The sequence below is a fragment of the Halichoeres trimaculatus genome, unplaced genomic scaffold (assembly GCF_033239565.1).
Source record: "Halichoeres trimaculatus isolate MK-OKI-2021-1 unplaced genomic scaffold, fHalTri1.1 fHalTri1_scaffold_16, whole genome shotgun sequence".
NCBI classification, from domain to species: Eukaryota; Metazoa; Chordata; class Actinopteri; order Labriformes; family Labridae; genus Halichoeres; species Halichoeres trimaculatus.
In genome coordinates this window covers 21,334,525-21,349,520 of record NW_027437194.1, presented here as the reverse complement: position 1 = coordinate 21,349,520, position 14,996 = coordinate 21,334,525, and the positions used below count along the sequence as shown (strand labels likewise).

The 14,996-nt window shown below is 37.6% G+C and overlaps 2 protein-coding genes across 3 annotated transcripts; one reads left to right on the top strand and one right to left on the bottom strand.

Annotated features, from left to right (window-relative positions):
• Positions 1-224: 224 nt before the first annotated feature.
• Positions 225-3,267, bottom strand: sigmar1 (sigma non-opioid intracellular receptor 1). Of its 2 annotated transcripts, none has more exons than XM_074691165.1 (5): positions 2,998-3,267; positions 2,811-2,862; positions 2,187-2,335; positions 1,862-1,954; positions 225-1,761 (listed from the first exon to the last, which is right to left on the bottom strand). In XM_074691165.1, exons 1-5 carry the CDS (start codon positions 3,149-3,151, stop codon positions 1,532-1,534), a joined length of 678 nt encoding a protein of 225 aa, XP_074547266.1. In that variant the 5' UTR covers positions 3,152-3,267; the 3' UTR covers positions 225-1,531. The 2 variants fall into 2 exon arrangements, with proteins under 2 accessions (XP_074547266.1, XP_074547267.1); XM_074691166.1 differs by having other exon boundaries at positions 3,007-3,267.
• A 1,453-nt stretch (positions 3,268-4,720) lies between these two features.
• Positions 4,721-13,313, top strand: galt (galactose-1-phosphate uridylyltransferase). The gene is made up of 11 exons (XM_074689741.1): positions 4,721-4,911; positions 5,641-5,810; positions 6,009-6,084; positions 6,203-6,251; positions 6,962-7,091; positions 7,901-7,957; positions 9,252-9,374; positions 9,459-9,591; positions 11,862-11,945; positions 12,163-12,317; positions 12,944-13,313. The coding sequence occupies exons 1-11, from the start codon at positions 4,803-4,805 to the stop codon at positions 13,037-13,039; spliced, it is 1,182 nt and encodes a 393-aa protein (XP_074545842.1). The 5' UTR covers positions 4,721-4,802; the 3' UTR covers positions 13,040-13,313.
• The last annotated feature ends 1,683 nt before the right edge of the window (positions 13,314-14,996 follow it).

Sequence of the window (14,996 nt, the reverse complement as noted above, 5' to 3'; positions counted from 1 at the left end):
TGCTTTCTGTGTTTGGTGTGTAAAAGTCTTTATCAAAATCAATTCACTAAAAAATTATCAATACCAGCTTAGACGTGTATAAAAATAAAATACGTTTTCATAGAATTGTGGCTTTGGCTGTATGAAAACACGAGCCAAATCAGGTGTTCCTCTTTTGACAAGTGTTTCTTGGTACCAATAAATAATAGTGAACAGTTTTGTTTTAACTCTTAATTTTTTTAAAAAATTCCAACTAAATTTTGTGAGTCCTTGGTTTTTGTGAGAGTAACTATGAAAAGTACAGTAGTTTATTACATTAACTTCTTACAATTTGTCTTCAGTTGCAAAGTCAGTGCAAAATCCACACGTAATTATTTGACAAAAGTAGTCATTTGGTATTTGTGTCATTTATCTGGTTTTCAGTTTGCCTGCACAAACAGAGCAATCAAATGTAATAAAATTAGGATACAGAAATGATGTTTTCACTCCATTTGGCCATAGTAGGGTGATTGTCCTGGGGCTGTCTTAAGTCCTGAATTGCCTCTAAGCAGGCACAAAACTGAAAATAGAAGCTCTTTACCTTAACCATTCTACCAAAAGTTATAGGAAAAAAGTGCAAATAAGTAGAAAATTATTCCACAGTTACTGTGAAATAAGAACAAAACTGCAAATGACAACAAATGTTAATTTAGCAGTACTCTGTCAAAGTGTAGATGAAATTACTAACCTAGTGTAAAATGAAAATGTGAGCCCAGATCAAAGTCATCATATTGTTTTAATTGGTGTAATAGATTGAGGAGAACATACTGCCAATCCGGAAAGCCAAAACTGCCAGTAAACCCTTTGCCTCTCCTCTTTCAAGTTATCCAATCAACACACCATGACAACTAGTGTTCCACTGAAGACTTTAAACCTATTCAGAGCTGGATCTATGATTTAGGTTTGACTCGTGCTTACATTGGAACCATCTCAGCTGGTGTAACCCTGAAACCTTAGAGTGTAAACTTTGCCCTGAAATTTGAATTAAACCAGGCTACATTTGAAATTGCATAGAAGGTACAACCCAGTGTTGGTTACTGATTCATCATTTCCAGCAGAACCTCAAAATTTGAAAAAGATTAAAAACAACTTGTGAAGGAGGTCTTTGAAGCTCTATTCCTCACACACCCAAAGAAAATATGCCCTGCTTCTTTACTTAAAACCTCTGTGACTATGACGATGGCAAAATCATTCGTAGTTGACGCTTACTGAGAATCAGCACAAAGAGTTAGGAACAGAAAACAACTGTTAAAAGTATGAGGTGGTGCTTATATGTCAGAGGTACTTCTTTTTTAACTGATGTAAAACATAGATGCAGTTTTATGCTGCAGGTAAGAGGAAAAGGACTTTGAATTCCTTTCACCAAGGAACAACATCTTGTATGTAAGCATCATCAAAGAATCTGGCAGAGAATGTCTTTTTATGCCAGGGGATGGTCGTCAGATATAATGTGTGATGAAAATGCAAACTCTGAATGTTTGGGTCTTTTTGTTTTTTGAGCCTTGGTTATGGCTCAGAAAATACCAGCCTCTGTAAGAGCTGTACCAGCCTCAAGCAGCAGACCCTTAGCATACACCTGCACGGTGTAGAACATTGTGAGAAAGTCCTGGGTGCTAAACAGGGTGTCAGCCAGAGCAAATCCAAGCGTAGAAGGTATGAAACCTCTCCCGTACTCCACCATCCAGGTCCCAGCGCTCCACTGGACAGAAGTGGCTTCACCTACACCATGTACTATTGTGTCACCTGCAGGGGAAAAAATACTGTCATTTGGAAACACTTACTGGTGAAACGGACACATAAATATCACAAACAGAAAATTCAAACCTAATGCGTAAGGCATTACCAGGGTAATATATTTCACTCTTAGTTGTGCCCTCTTTCCACTGTCTGAAAGTTCCAGATATGATGGTGTCAGAAATCTCAGCCCAGTACCGACCTGACAGATAAAGAGAGCACATGTGGAGTCAATTCCTTTTGTTTTTTATAGACAGTGTTCATTGAAAGAGCCTCTAAAAAGGCTTGAAGTAATCATTTAGAAAGGTGAATTAAATTCTGAATGCCTTTATAGTTCAATAGTTTTATCAGAACTGACAATTCTCAGCATCTCTCTATCATGGTTGAAATTGAACATATCCGATTTTGCATTGATAACAGTCTTGATTTCTCACCAGAGTGCCCTCCTGTGTCCACTGCGGTACCAAACAGCAGCAGGTACTCTGTTAGTGAAGCATGAAGGAGACACATGGAGCCCATCCAGCCCCCTGCATTCACAAAGACCCACTGAAGGTCTTCATCTGGTAGGATGTGGCCAGAATACCTAGTTCAACGACAGTTTAAATGGTCCAATACAATCAGAGCCAGAAGTGCTGTATTAGAAACAAAACTTTGCACATAGAATACAACTACTTAAACATAATGCTAAGTGAATGGTGTGCTAACTGTTACTATGGATTAAAATGAAGATATTTTCAGAAATAAAAAACAAATTACATACAGTACTGTTGGGCATTGGAAATTGCACAGGTTAAAAAAAGTAGTTTTATCTGTTTTTTATTTAATTTAAATAGTGTTGCACTATTTACCAGCTGTGCATCTATCTTTTTGTTTGTTTGTTTTTTGGAGAAAGGTACTGCAAGTCTGTTTTCTTTTTTAAAAAATCAGAGTATAACAGAAATTAATTACATGCAGTGTTGGTTCACTTGACAAAACTTAATTAATCTCTGAACCTTAAAACCAGTCAAAACTTCAGCCATTTCCAATACCCTGACAGGAAGTAATTAACATGCACTCACCTTTTCCTGAGTTCCACCACCACTTTGGAAAAGGCTTGCTCATGATCCTGTCCTGAGAATGAAGACAGTATACAGTATGAAGGGGAAGGCTTATATCAGCCGAATTAACACGCAGTGACTTCACATTCAATCCTTGGGATCCAAAGGATGTTCTTTACCACATTAGGGCATAAAACCGATATCTTACCGAACTCACCCGCGTATTGTTTGGCTAATTTTGCTATATCCTCTTTGTTGAAAACATACTGCTTAGTGGCTATCCAGTGCTGCAGCAGAAGAACAGCCAGGACGGCGGCTGCTGCAAACACGAACAGTTTTGTGATTGCTCTGAAGACGGACATGATGGAAATGAAAGAAACGCAAAGAAACACCAGCGGTTACATGTGTACACAGGACGGGCCAATTACCCGAAACACGCCATTGAAAGAGACACCTTATTGCTTCCTGTTCATGTGGGGAGAGGAGGCGGAGGAGGAGCCGCTCAGCCAATCAAAAGACACGCTGGTCGGCCTTTTTTTAAATCAACTTTATTAACTTCGTATAATTATTCCACACAATATAAAACAGGTGCCCTCAGGGGCGTTGGGATAATAACACAATTAAATAAAAATAAAACAATCAAAGCGTTTCACATGACATAATGGTGATGACAAAATAATTGTGTCTGAACACAGTATCATCAACTACCACTAAGTCTCTAAAATAATTTTTAACTGGTTATATTCCACTGTTTTCTTTTTTTTTCCTCTCCCAGGAGCTACTTGAAAAGTCAAAACCTCTCCAGTTGTTTGCACAAAAAGATTTTTATATGTTGCTATTGACCAGCAATATTAGAGAGAATTTTAGTTAACCTCTGTTTCCCACAACAGCTCTATTATTCTGCAAATATGATTAAAAGAAAAAAAATTGATGGGATCAAAAGGTTTCTGATCCAAACAACATATGGAATATTCTGCTCTAAAAAGTAGGTGGTCTTCTTTTTTCTTTCGATATGTCATTTCGCTATTTGTAAACTTACAGTCAAACTCTCCAACTTTTACAGGCAAACTCATATCTGTCATTTTCATATTAAGAAACAAATATCTAACTTTAAAAATATCGGTTGAACAACATTTTGCTCATTAAACAACTACTTATTATAGCAATTTACTAATGATGAGGCTTTATATATACATTTAAACAAAGGCCTTATATATGAACAGAATGTTCTTGTTCCCGAACACAGACATAATACTGACTAATGCACAGTAATCTGGGATTGTATAACTGTCCCATTACATTGCACAATTAAATAACCTTTATTTATTCATTATACATATCTACTAACTCAATAACTCAATAAAAGTACTGTCATCATATAAGGCAAATGTTCTCTTGGTCACTACAGGATAAAAAAAATGGCATATTTTTACTCAATGTGTGTATGATTTAAACAGTGTTTAAACAGATTTCACAAAATACTTTAAATCAGTTATTTACTCCAGTAATTCCACATTTTTTTTAAGCAGTGAACATCAATATACATATGATCTGCGATGAATTCTACTAAGTTTGAAAAAAAAAAAACAATCCAATTTAGCAATAACAACAAAGCTAAAAAATTTAATGAAACAACAAATTTGTGTGATTCTTATACATTTTATTAATTTATTGATTATTATTAAAACCCTAACAAAACATTTTACTCTTATTTGTTGTCTTTAACCTTTTTTTTTTTTTTTACTTCGTGCAGATCTTTATCAATTAACCGATGTAAGTGTCCACATTTCACATATACATACGTGCACAGGTTGCAACCTGAAAAAAAAAAACTTTAAAGTTTGTTTGTAACCAAAAAAAAACTGTTTAGTGTCATTTTATATGAATGGAAAAAAAACTGATTCTTGCGATTTATGAACACTAGGTGGCGGTATGAACTAAAGTTGGTTTCAGACCCGCCATACAAAAGAGAGAAGAAGAACCACAACAACAAGAGAGGAGATAAATATTTGTATGAAATTGCAGGAAGAAGGAGTTCGTTCAGAAGTTTGTCTGCGCAGGGGTGATTTTCTCGGATACCGCATTATGAGCGGTATTAAAGAAGTGAGTTTCGACCCTAAAGGTATGAAGACCCATGCATTTTTAAGAGTCACTAGTCGAATGAACTTTTACCTGTTTGATAATTCTTCCCATTCTGTCAGGTGTTGTGGACTGGGGCTCACGTGACGGGGAAAAATGTTAGATTGAGGCTGCTCAGTGTCGTCAATTCAACCATGCTCTCTAAGGGTTATATGGCTTAAATAAAACTTTGAATGACAGGGAAGAGAGTGGTTATTATTCAATAATGTCTGCCCGTCCGAGGAGAGATATAAGCATTTAGGTTGCAGCAAGAAACCTGTTTATTTTGTGGTAGCGCCAATTAATGCATGTTAACGTGCAGCATGCGTATCGCCTTTATTTTGACAGTCAATGATTCTTGTCCATGATTTCCTGATGTGCCTGCGTCATTCCAAAGGCACTCCAATAACAATATCAAAAAAGAAAATTCTATTCATTTTGAACCCTTAGACTGTTTGACCATTAACCTGAAGTTCATATTCTGTTGTTCACTTAAATGGTTATGTTGCATCTAAATACACTGTCTCATAAATTACTTTACTCGCTCAATTGTCATCTATCAAGTAAAACTACATTCAGCTGTGGTACATAGTCTGCTTTTTTGTAGTGCTTTCTATCATTTCACCACCTTCAGGCCTCCACACCCTGTCCCAGAACTGAACGCCCAACCCTTTATCATCTGTACAATGTTTTCGTAGTAATCCTTGTCCTTCCTATACATCGCTTCCTTAAGAGCACCAGCACCTGCGCTATAATCCCCTGCGGGATACCTGGGTCCTGGTGTCTGCTCATCGTATGAAAAGACCCTGGGCAGGCCAGGTAGAGAAACCTCCTGAGGAACACGTACTCAGATACGATCCTAACAACCCCCTCTGTCCCAGGAACACACGAGCAAGTGGAGAGGTAAGAACAGAGACATTCTCTTTAGCTCTCTTCACATACAGTAGGTCTACATTACACAGTAGTTGGAAGCTAATGCCTGGGCACACTCCACACCTGTTCTGACTTTCTAGCTCAAAACCCATTTCTCTGGAACCTGAACATGCTTTGCATCATTTTCGCCTGGTTTATATATTTCTATGTTGAACTATTTTTTTCCAGGTAAATCCCGACTATGACAGCACTTTTATATTTGAAAATGATTTCCCTGCTCTTCAGCCAGATGCTCCAGATCCTGGTGAGTTCCAGTTCACTTCAATTTGTTACTATAAGAAGTTAACTTTAAGAAGGGGGGATTCAAAAATCATTTTGACCCTAATTTACTATGCAATACTGTTTTTTTAATTCTCTCGTAGATTCTGACCAGGATCCATTGTTCCAGTGTAAAGCAGCCAGAGGAGTGTGGTAAGAACAAAGCTTCGCGTTACATTTGTAGCAGCATTTGTAAAGGGTTTGCATTCATGAAAAAAGACATCACTTAGATTGATACACCAAATTTTCCCAGATATTAATTATATTTTATAATTATTATTATTGTTATTGCTGTTGTTTTTGTTGTTATTTATAATTCCATATGAAAACATTAAAAAATAATGGAACAAAACAACAGCAAAAGAACAAACTCGTCAGTTCCAAACAGAACTTGATGTTAATGTTTTAAGAATATACTTTGTTTCTCCCAAACAAATACACCTGGCATCCATGAAGTAATAAAGTTAGGAAAAGCTCTGTCTCCATAAAAACCCATCTAATGTTTGGGAAAAAATGCAAGGCAATATTGGTCAATCTGTTTTTTTTTCTTTTTATTAGCTCAAAGGCTGATCCAAAAAGTACCAACTTTACTTGATATTAATTTTGACAACATTTCACTCGATAAAAACTAATAAAGAAACAGTATTTTCTAGATCTGCCCACCAGTCTGTTCCATAGGTGAAGCAACCTCTCTTTTTTATTTATTTATTTTTTTTAACATGGCAACTTTTAACAACTAAATGTGGGCTTTTTCAGCTGTCTGTGGATCTTAAGTATTTATTTTTTTATTTTTTATTTTTTTTACTAAACATGACATACTGTCAGTCCCACTAATATCTCTTCTTTCTATAACTTCTTTTCAGCAAGGTCATGTGTTTCCATCCGTGGTCTGACATCACCCTTCCTCTTATGAAAAATCATGAGGTTGTCAAGGTGATCGACAAGTGGGCAGAGCTTGTCGAAGAACTAGGCGCCTCTTACCCTTGGGTGCAGGTATTGGTTGCAAATACAAATCCATCCGTCCTCACTTTCTTACATAAGTGATACTAGTTGAATATGTTAAAAAAAAAAAAAAAAAAAAAAAAACAGCAGCACTTTTTAGCCTGTTTCACTTTCAATTTGTTTGTACTTTATAACTCTTTAATGATGTAATATCAAGCATTCAGCTCAACTAGGCTGTAGAGCATCATAACATTACAGCAGTAGCAGTCATTGAAGAAAGTGTAGCTAGAGCCCTAACTAGTGGCAGGTGACTGCCATAGCTTCAGATACAGCACATAACCAGCATTTAGAGCCTGCAATAATGATGATATGAGTGGTTTCTTAAAACCAGGTAGTGCGTCTGGTGCCAACCTAAAAAGTTAGCAATATCAACTCATTAAGTAGACTAAAGGCACACTTCTGTGGGTTTGATGGATTTCAGTTCCTCATGAGCAACATGAAACATCATCACTTCTCATATTTGACTAATGTAGTTTGCTGAATCAGGACAATCTAAAAAAAACTGTAAAAAGCCCAATCTACTCCTGTCTCTTACAACAAATGTTTGGAGACTGAGAGCAAAACCCAAAGGTTCAACTTAACTTTAACATGTACTGGTTGATAATACATTTGCGGGCGTTACACAGGTTTGCTTGGTCAGAGATCCCCTGTAGAGAGTGGCTTCTGAAGGAGAAAATATTATTATGGGCTTTTGTTATTGTTGGTGTGTTTGTTTTTTTAAACCTTGCTCTTAATGATCTGCTTGCAAGTTGGTAAGTGAGTAAGTTGACCTAAACTCTCTTCTTTTTATCTGTTTTCAGATCTTTGAAAATAAAGGAGCCATGATGGGTTGTTCAAATCCACATCCTCACTGTCAGGTAGTTAATGCACACCTTCACACACAAAAAACAAAGTCATTTGTTTGAACTTACTCAGTCATTTCAACACTAACTAAGAAGACCAAGTTAACCATTAAAAACCTGAAGTTTTGGGTCAAATGACCTGATTTTTAAAAATTTATTAAAAGTACAGAATGACAGATTAGGTGGTAAACCTGAAGTTTTAAAGAATGCAAAACACTCAAAAAGGGAATGCAGGGATCTCAGCTACGTCTGCTCACATGGGTAAATATATTATACCCTGGCACTTTTGGATAATGTGAAGACTGACAGTCTTTTAGATTAACTACTGAAAGGCTTTAGGGTGTGGACGCCTCATTGAACTATAAAGTAGGTAGTAGTTGTTTCACACTTGTCTTCTGGGCTGAAAAAGACAACGCCCCAGACATTAAGTTCAGAGCACCAATATGCTATTGGCAAAAAATGTAAACGTGTGCGCCAACAGACACACACATCTCTTTAAGGGGTGTTTTTTGAAATGTTTGGGTATTATGTGTTTTTCAGACATGTATCTAAAAGGAGGGCCACAGATAGCATACGAAAGGAGGAGGAAAAGGGTGATGAGGATGAAACAGACTGTTCTTCTCTTATTAGTAGAATGACCTTTGCTCTGCACAGTGGAAAAGTATACTCTCAAACTTGTGAAACAAACTTGTAAATATGAAACCTTGTGGAAGAAGCTGTGTGAATTCAGTGACATGATTCTACAAAAATTCATACAAATATACAAAACTTATAATATGCATGATACACTACCTAGAGAGCAACAACCCTTTGAAGTTCTACGAAATATGGTTGTTAGAGCTGCTGTGTGGTACCTTTAAAAAAAAGAAAGAAAAATGATCATGTTAGACTGCTGCCATGCCATCTTTTTGGGGCCAGTAGCCTGGTGGTAGGGTTTCTCATCTTCCAGTACAAGGTCTGACATATACAGGCAGTAGATTTTTAAGTGTGTCTGGCATCACATTTAAAATTAGGATAGATTTCCAATAAAACAATAATATTAAAAAAAAATGTAATTGTTGACAATCGGTGCTGCTTCCATACCACATCACCTTGACATTCATAGAAGACAAGACTTTACAAGGACATAAATATCTCACCATGAAAATTGGTTTGGATATATAGAGGCCATTTGGCAGTGATAAAAAAGTTTGGAGGGGTACTTGCTGCCTTATCATTGTTTTTTTATTATTAGTGGATCACACAGATTCAGATTGCACATGTATTTGTTTTGTCTCATTATCCTCACTTCCTTGTATGCTTTCTGTAGGTGTGGGCCAGCAGCTTCCTGCCAAACGAACCAGCTCTTTCAGATCGCTGTCAAAGAGCTTACTACCTCAAACATGGAAAGCCACTTTTGGTTCAATATGCAACGCAGGAGGCAGAGAAAAAGGTACAGACGATCTATATAACACAGAAAAATGGCGTTAATGTTGTTTTCTGGGAATTAAAAATCACTATTTTGTTTATTCTCCAGGAGCGGTTAGTGGTGGAGAACTCTGATTGGCTGGCAGTAGTGCCATATTGGGCAACATGGCCCTACCAGACGCTGTTATTGCCTCGACGGCATGTCCTGAGAATAAATGAACTGACAAGAGGGGAGAAAGAGGGTGAGAAAGGAGGCCATAAGAACTTCATTAAGGCAATTCTGTGACTCAAAGTGTCAGCAACCAGGTTGGATTTCTGACCAAGATACCATATTTTTCTTTCATGTTCATAAAAAACACATTTGATTTACTGAGTGACTGATCACAACACACCCATCACATACATATGACAAGGAATTTTGATATTTAAAGCTAACACAGTTTTAACATTGAATTTCTCCTAGTCAAAGCTGTGTTCTCGCAAGACATGCCACCCATACTAAATGGAAGTGATGTCACTTTTGTCGTTAATGTGTGTGGATTGTTTTGTGGCATACAGATGTTGCTTCGTATCTGAGTCTTTCTGTTAACACTTAGCACAAGTATTTGGTTGGTTTTTGGTGACCAATACAAGTTTACACACTTTGCAGTAACCAAGGGCTTCCAGTGACCACTTATTATCTGATCTCACCCCTTCAGATAGAAATGAACATAGAGTCCTCCTCACCTTATATAGATTAAAATACTTACTGATAAGAACAGGCTTGTGTTTGAAAACATTGAGAGTAGGCTGTGCTGTATCATAGCAAAGCAGGTGGTCCAAGAATTAAATGTTGACTTGTTTTATAACTTACTAAACTAACTAAACTAAACTAAAGTGTTTCATTACATGAAGTATGGTAAGCTTGATGTAACCGTTTTTTCATTATCTTGCAGGATAAATGACTGTAAAGCCAATTTGAGTCTGTGGTTACGGTGGGGGGGGGGGGGGGGGGGGGGGGGAACAGAAAAAAAGAATAACATTATTAACGCATAGATCCATGTTGTGCTGGACTCCATTAACTGCTTGTTGTGCAACTCTCACTCATCATTTACTGCATGTTGAGACATTAGCTGTGTCCCAATTCAGGGGCTGCAGCCTACGGAGGCTGTAGCCTTCGGAGGACCCGGCCTTTATAGCCTGCGAAGACCGCAAAGGCCGAACTGAATTGAGACGGTCTGGTCTACGAAGCATTTCCTGTTTGTCACCCTCGACGTCACACAGCACCGCCCTCACCTGTCAGGCTTTACATTACTTTTAAACACACGTAAACCAAAACCTCACATTTAAACAGGATGATTTTTACTATCTTTTTATTGCGTTGTTATTATTATTATTATCATTATTATTATCATCATTTTTATCAATATATCATTTGTATTATTATTATTATCCCTATTGATAGAGTATAGATCTACCATTTACATGAGAGTAAGGCAACAACGTACATTTTCAACATTTGATCAAGTGCTGGGGTGATGATAAATAAATAAGTATAAAATAAAAGCTGCTGAAATGATTTAATGTCTTTTGTGAATTCCCTGTAAAAAAATACATAAATAAATAAATAAAAACTCCAAGTAAGTTTTTTTCCCAAGAGAATTTACATTTATGGACATATTTTTATAAAATAATGAGAAGATTCATAAAGAACTGTTTTTCCACTTTATATTACTTGAAAAGAGCCCAAACAACACATTTTCACACAGAAAAACAAAATATTCTTTCACGTTTTAAAAACACAATCACATAGTTGTTGCCAGAAATCCTTCATATCTGGATAAAACAGGACTCCTTTTGGAGTTCGGCCGTATCCATCATGTTCGGCGTTCATGCGCAATGAATCTTGGGATATGTGAGGCTATGAAGGATTCACCAAACCCGTCCTTCGCGGCCCCCGAAACGGAGGACAGATTCGTCGGCCGCATTTGGAGGAGCCTCCGTATTGGGACAGCCTCCAACGCACCGCTGTGACGTAATCGGTCTTCAAATCCAGCCTCCGTAGGCTGCAGCCCCTGAATTGGGACACAGCTATTGATCACGGGATGCGCAGGATGGATAATGTCGTTTATGCCGTGAGACAGAGCATGAAAACCAGACAGACAGATTTGGATCGAATCTGCTCATCTAATCTCATTAACATGAATCACTCCAGCAAATAACAAATCTCACTGTTTACATCTGTTACCTACATCCAGTGTTCTAAGTGAGAAACTAAGTGCTGGTACTCTCCAGTTAATGGTCTACGTTATAAGCTACTACTTTTGATAAGAGATACCAGAGAGAAAGCTGTTTTATAAAACATACATTAATGTAGCTTTGACCATTTCTCTGCTCACGTTATTTTCTCTTCAGCTGCTCTGTCAAGAAAAGCAAAAATGCCCCAAAGTGGATGAAATTTTCCCAGCTTTAGCTCTCCTTTTTTGAGTCATGTAACTATACATCATATCATACTTCTGCCTGTCTGTCCCAGGTTTGGCTGACATTATGAAGAGGCTGCTCACCAAATATGATAACCTGTTTGGGGTGTCTTTCCCCTACTCCATGGGCTGGCATGGTAAGAAAAAAACCTCCTTAGATCAGTGCTGGTGGCAAGCTTCACCCTTGTTTTGGAAAAAGCTCTATCCATTTGGCATTTTGTTTCCCTTAGGTTGTGTCCTTCTTTATCTGTGCTACACCCATTATCATAGCTACTTAGGATAGCTTCTTCCAAACACTCATTATTAACACGCAAAGAGTCTTGCTCAGTCTAATTACTTCTGTTCTTTGCACAGGAGCCCCGACTGGCACCTATTTAGCAGAGGACAACACTCACTGGCAGCTGCATGCTCACTACTACCCTCCTCTGCTGCGCTCAGCAACAGTAAAGAAGTTCATGGTGGGTTATGAGATGCTCGCCCAGGAGCAGAGGGACCTCACTCCTGAACAGGTGACTAACAAACATTTACATTGTACAAGTCCATCTTAAATATCGCTGTTGGTGCCAGGGGGGGTTGTTTATTGTATTTATCTTCAGGGCCACAACAATGATTGGATAAAACTACTTAGAAAACATTTCATTATCAGTTGATTATTGTGTCCCTCACTGAGCTGCGGGGCTGTTTTTATCACATGTAAACATCTGCGTAGCATGGTGGAAGCAAGCAGCAACCTCTGGTCTAAAAATATGAGGCAATGCTAAAATCTGTGGCTCCTTGAGTCCACTTCAGGCTGGCTGCAGAAGTACTGAAAACCACAAACACACCCAGCAAAAAAGGCACTTTCCCTGCAGAAAACAAACAGATTTACAGCCTAGTGCAAAAAAATTATTGTGTTTTGGTTTAATGAAAAATCATTTGTACCTTCTTAACCTTGATTATCTGGACATCTCCTAAATTTTGTGGTTGTTAGTTTCATTTTCTAGTTATTTTAGGTGTCTCTATCAACGCCAGGCCCAGCTCATAGTCATAAGCTGTCTCTTTTCCAGCATCCCAAACAGAGTTCAAAATCTGTTTTGCAGTATGCTCTTAAAAGTGTATCAAATGCTTAGAGCTGCCTTGTTCTTGGATTTTTCAGGCTGCTGAGATCCTGAGGAACCTTCCTGGAGATCACTATAAAAACAAGGAGAACTCAGAAAAGGGGGGGAAGGAGAGCCGAGATGGGGAGAAATAAAAGTTAAACAATCTGACTTATGAGAACAACATATATCTTTATGAAGATGAAGTACACTTTGGGGAAATATGAAGTTGGGAAATAAGTGTACTGATGATCCTCTACTTTTTAAGACAATCCACCTCTATTTAATAGATTATTTTATTTTAAACATAAACCCATGCAACATACAAAAGTGCCTTGGTAATGCACTCAACACGGCCTTTGTTTATTTTTTTTATTTTTTTTAAATTTTTGAACTGTTAGACAATACATCTGTTCTCTTCTACAAAAACAATCATTTTTTTCACATAAATAAATCTCTTTGTTTCTTTTACTTTTAATTGAAAGAATTTTAATAACTTTTTTGTGTCATTTGTCATTTCTGTGTGATATAAAATACCAAAATATTCTCCAACCATAGGGAAGGTGATTGAATTAAAAAGAAATTCATTATCAACAAACCTCTTTTTACCTGATATATACATGCACAGAGTAGACAACCCGGGGGGGTATCCCCCTTTTTAGCAAAATAACCAAAATGCATCCTCTTTGTTAACCTGCCATCCCCTCTCTGTCAGAGCAGAGCAGGGATGCTTGATTGAGTAATGTTCAGCCTGACTGGATTGATCCTGTAGACTGTTTCCACATTAATCTGCTGAAAGTGGAAAGTTACTCTGTGCTAGCTGAAAAATAAAATCTAAAGGGTGGGCCTTTAGTGTGTGTAAGATTTGTGATATCACAAACTGTTTGGAAACCGGATTTGTCCAGTAGTTGTGAAAAAATGAAGTCTCCATATACTTAGAATGGACAACAGAGAAGGAGGAGATATCCCGCATTTAGACTTGCAAAATGAAACTAATAGATCACGTAATTAATGGTTTTTAACAATAGATTCATTAATTTTTTCAAAGGGGGGAAATAATTGCAGAAATAAACTCAAAGCAGAATGGGCCTAGCCTATCTATTATAGGCCGACACCTCAAAGGTCTTTTTCACTCTGTTAAAATGGCTAGGCAAAAAGACCATTGTACCCAAAAGTTAGGCCCCGAAACCTGGTTTTGAGAAAACCCACTGGAGGTACTCCTCCAGCCCTCATGGTGGGCCCATAGGAGTTTCAGAGCCCTTGGGGTATGTTTTGCAGACTTATGGCCCAATTTGAAAAGGTAAAACAAAAAAAGCCCATTTTGCCCTGCCAAAACAGAGTGGCAAAAAGGCCTTGCAAAAGTTGGACCCAAAATCTGATTTTGAGAAAACCCACTGAAGATGCTTTAGAGACCTCATGGACGTGCCCTTTGGACCATATATGCAGGGTTTCGGCCCGTTTGATGAAAGGTTTATAAAAGGGAAAGGTTTTATCCTGCCAAAATGGTCGGGCAAAAATGCCTTTTTTGGAAGATGGATCTGAAACTCAGTTTTGAGGGGACTCTCCTAATGGCCTCAAAGTTCCCCCAAGAGTATCAGAGGCCTCAGGCTACATCTTATTGGGTTTTGGCCCATTCATGTAACTCGTGTAATTTATTTTGTGACGTTTGGTTTTCATGTGGGAAGGATTGGGTTGTATGAGTGTGTATGTGTATGTGTGGGTATGATGCTGTGTTTCTATGTGGTTGTGTGCATCCAGACACAGTCCAAAGTGATTCTTTTTAATTTAATTTTGTTTTGTTTTGTGTGGTCAAGAGATCATGACACAGTTGCATAACTAGATTTGGCCATATATCTGATGATTGAAGGTCTGCCTGTGCAACAAACAGCAAATGACTGTTGACTGGAGAAAGAGAGGCAGCTGAAAAATTAACAAAAACAAACTCACTTTTCAGGGAGGCAGAAAGCAAATTTAAAAATGTGCGCAGTAAACTGAACCTGAATTTATTCCTTTCTTTTAATTAAATGGAGTTTTCACAAAAAAATTGTTTCATGCATTGTATCATTTTTATCTGTGTCAACACAGGAATTATGTAACAGTCATACTGTAAAC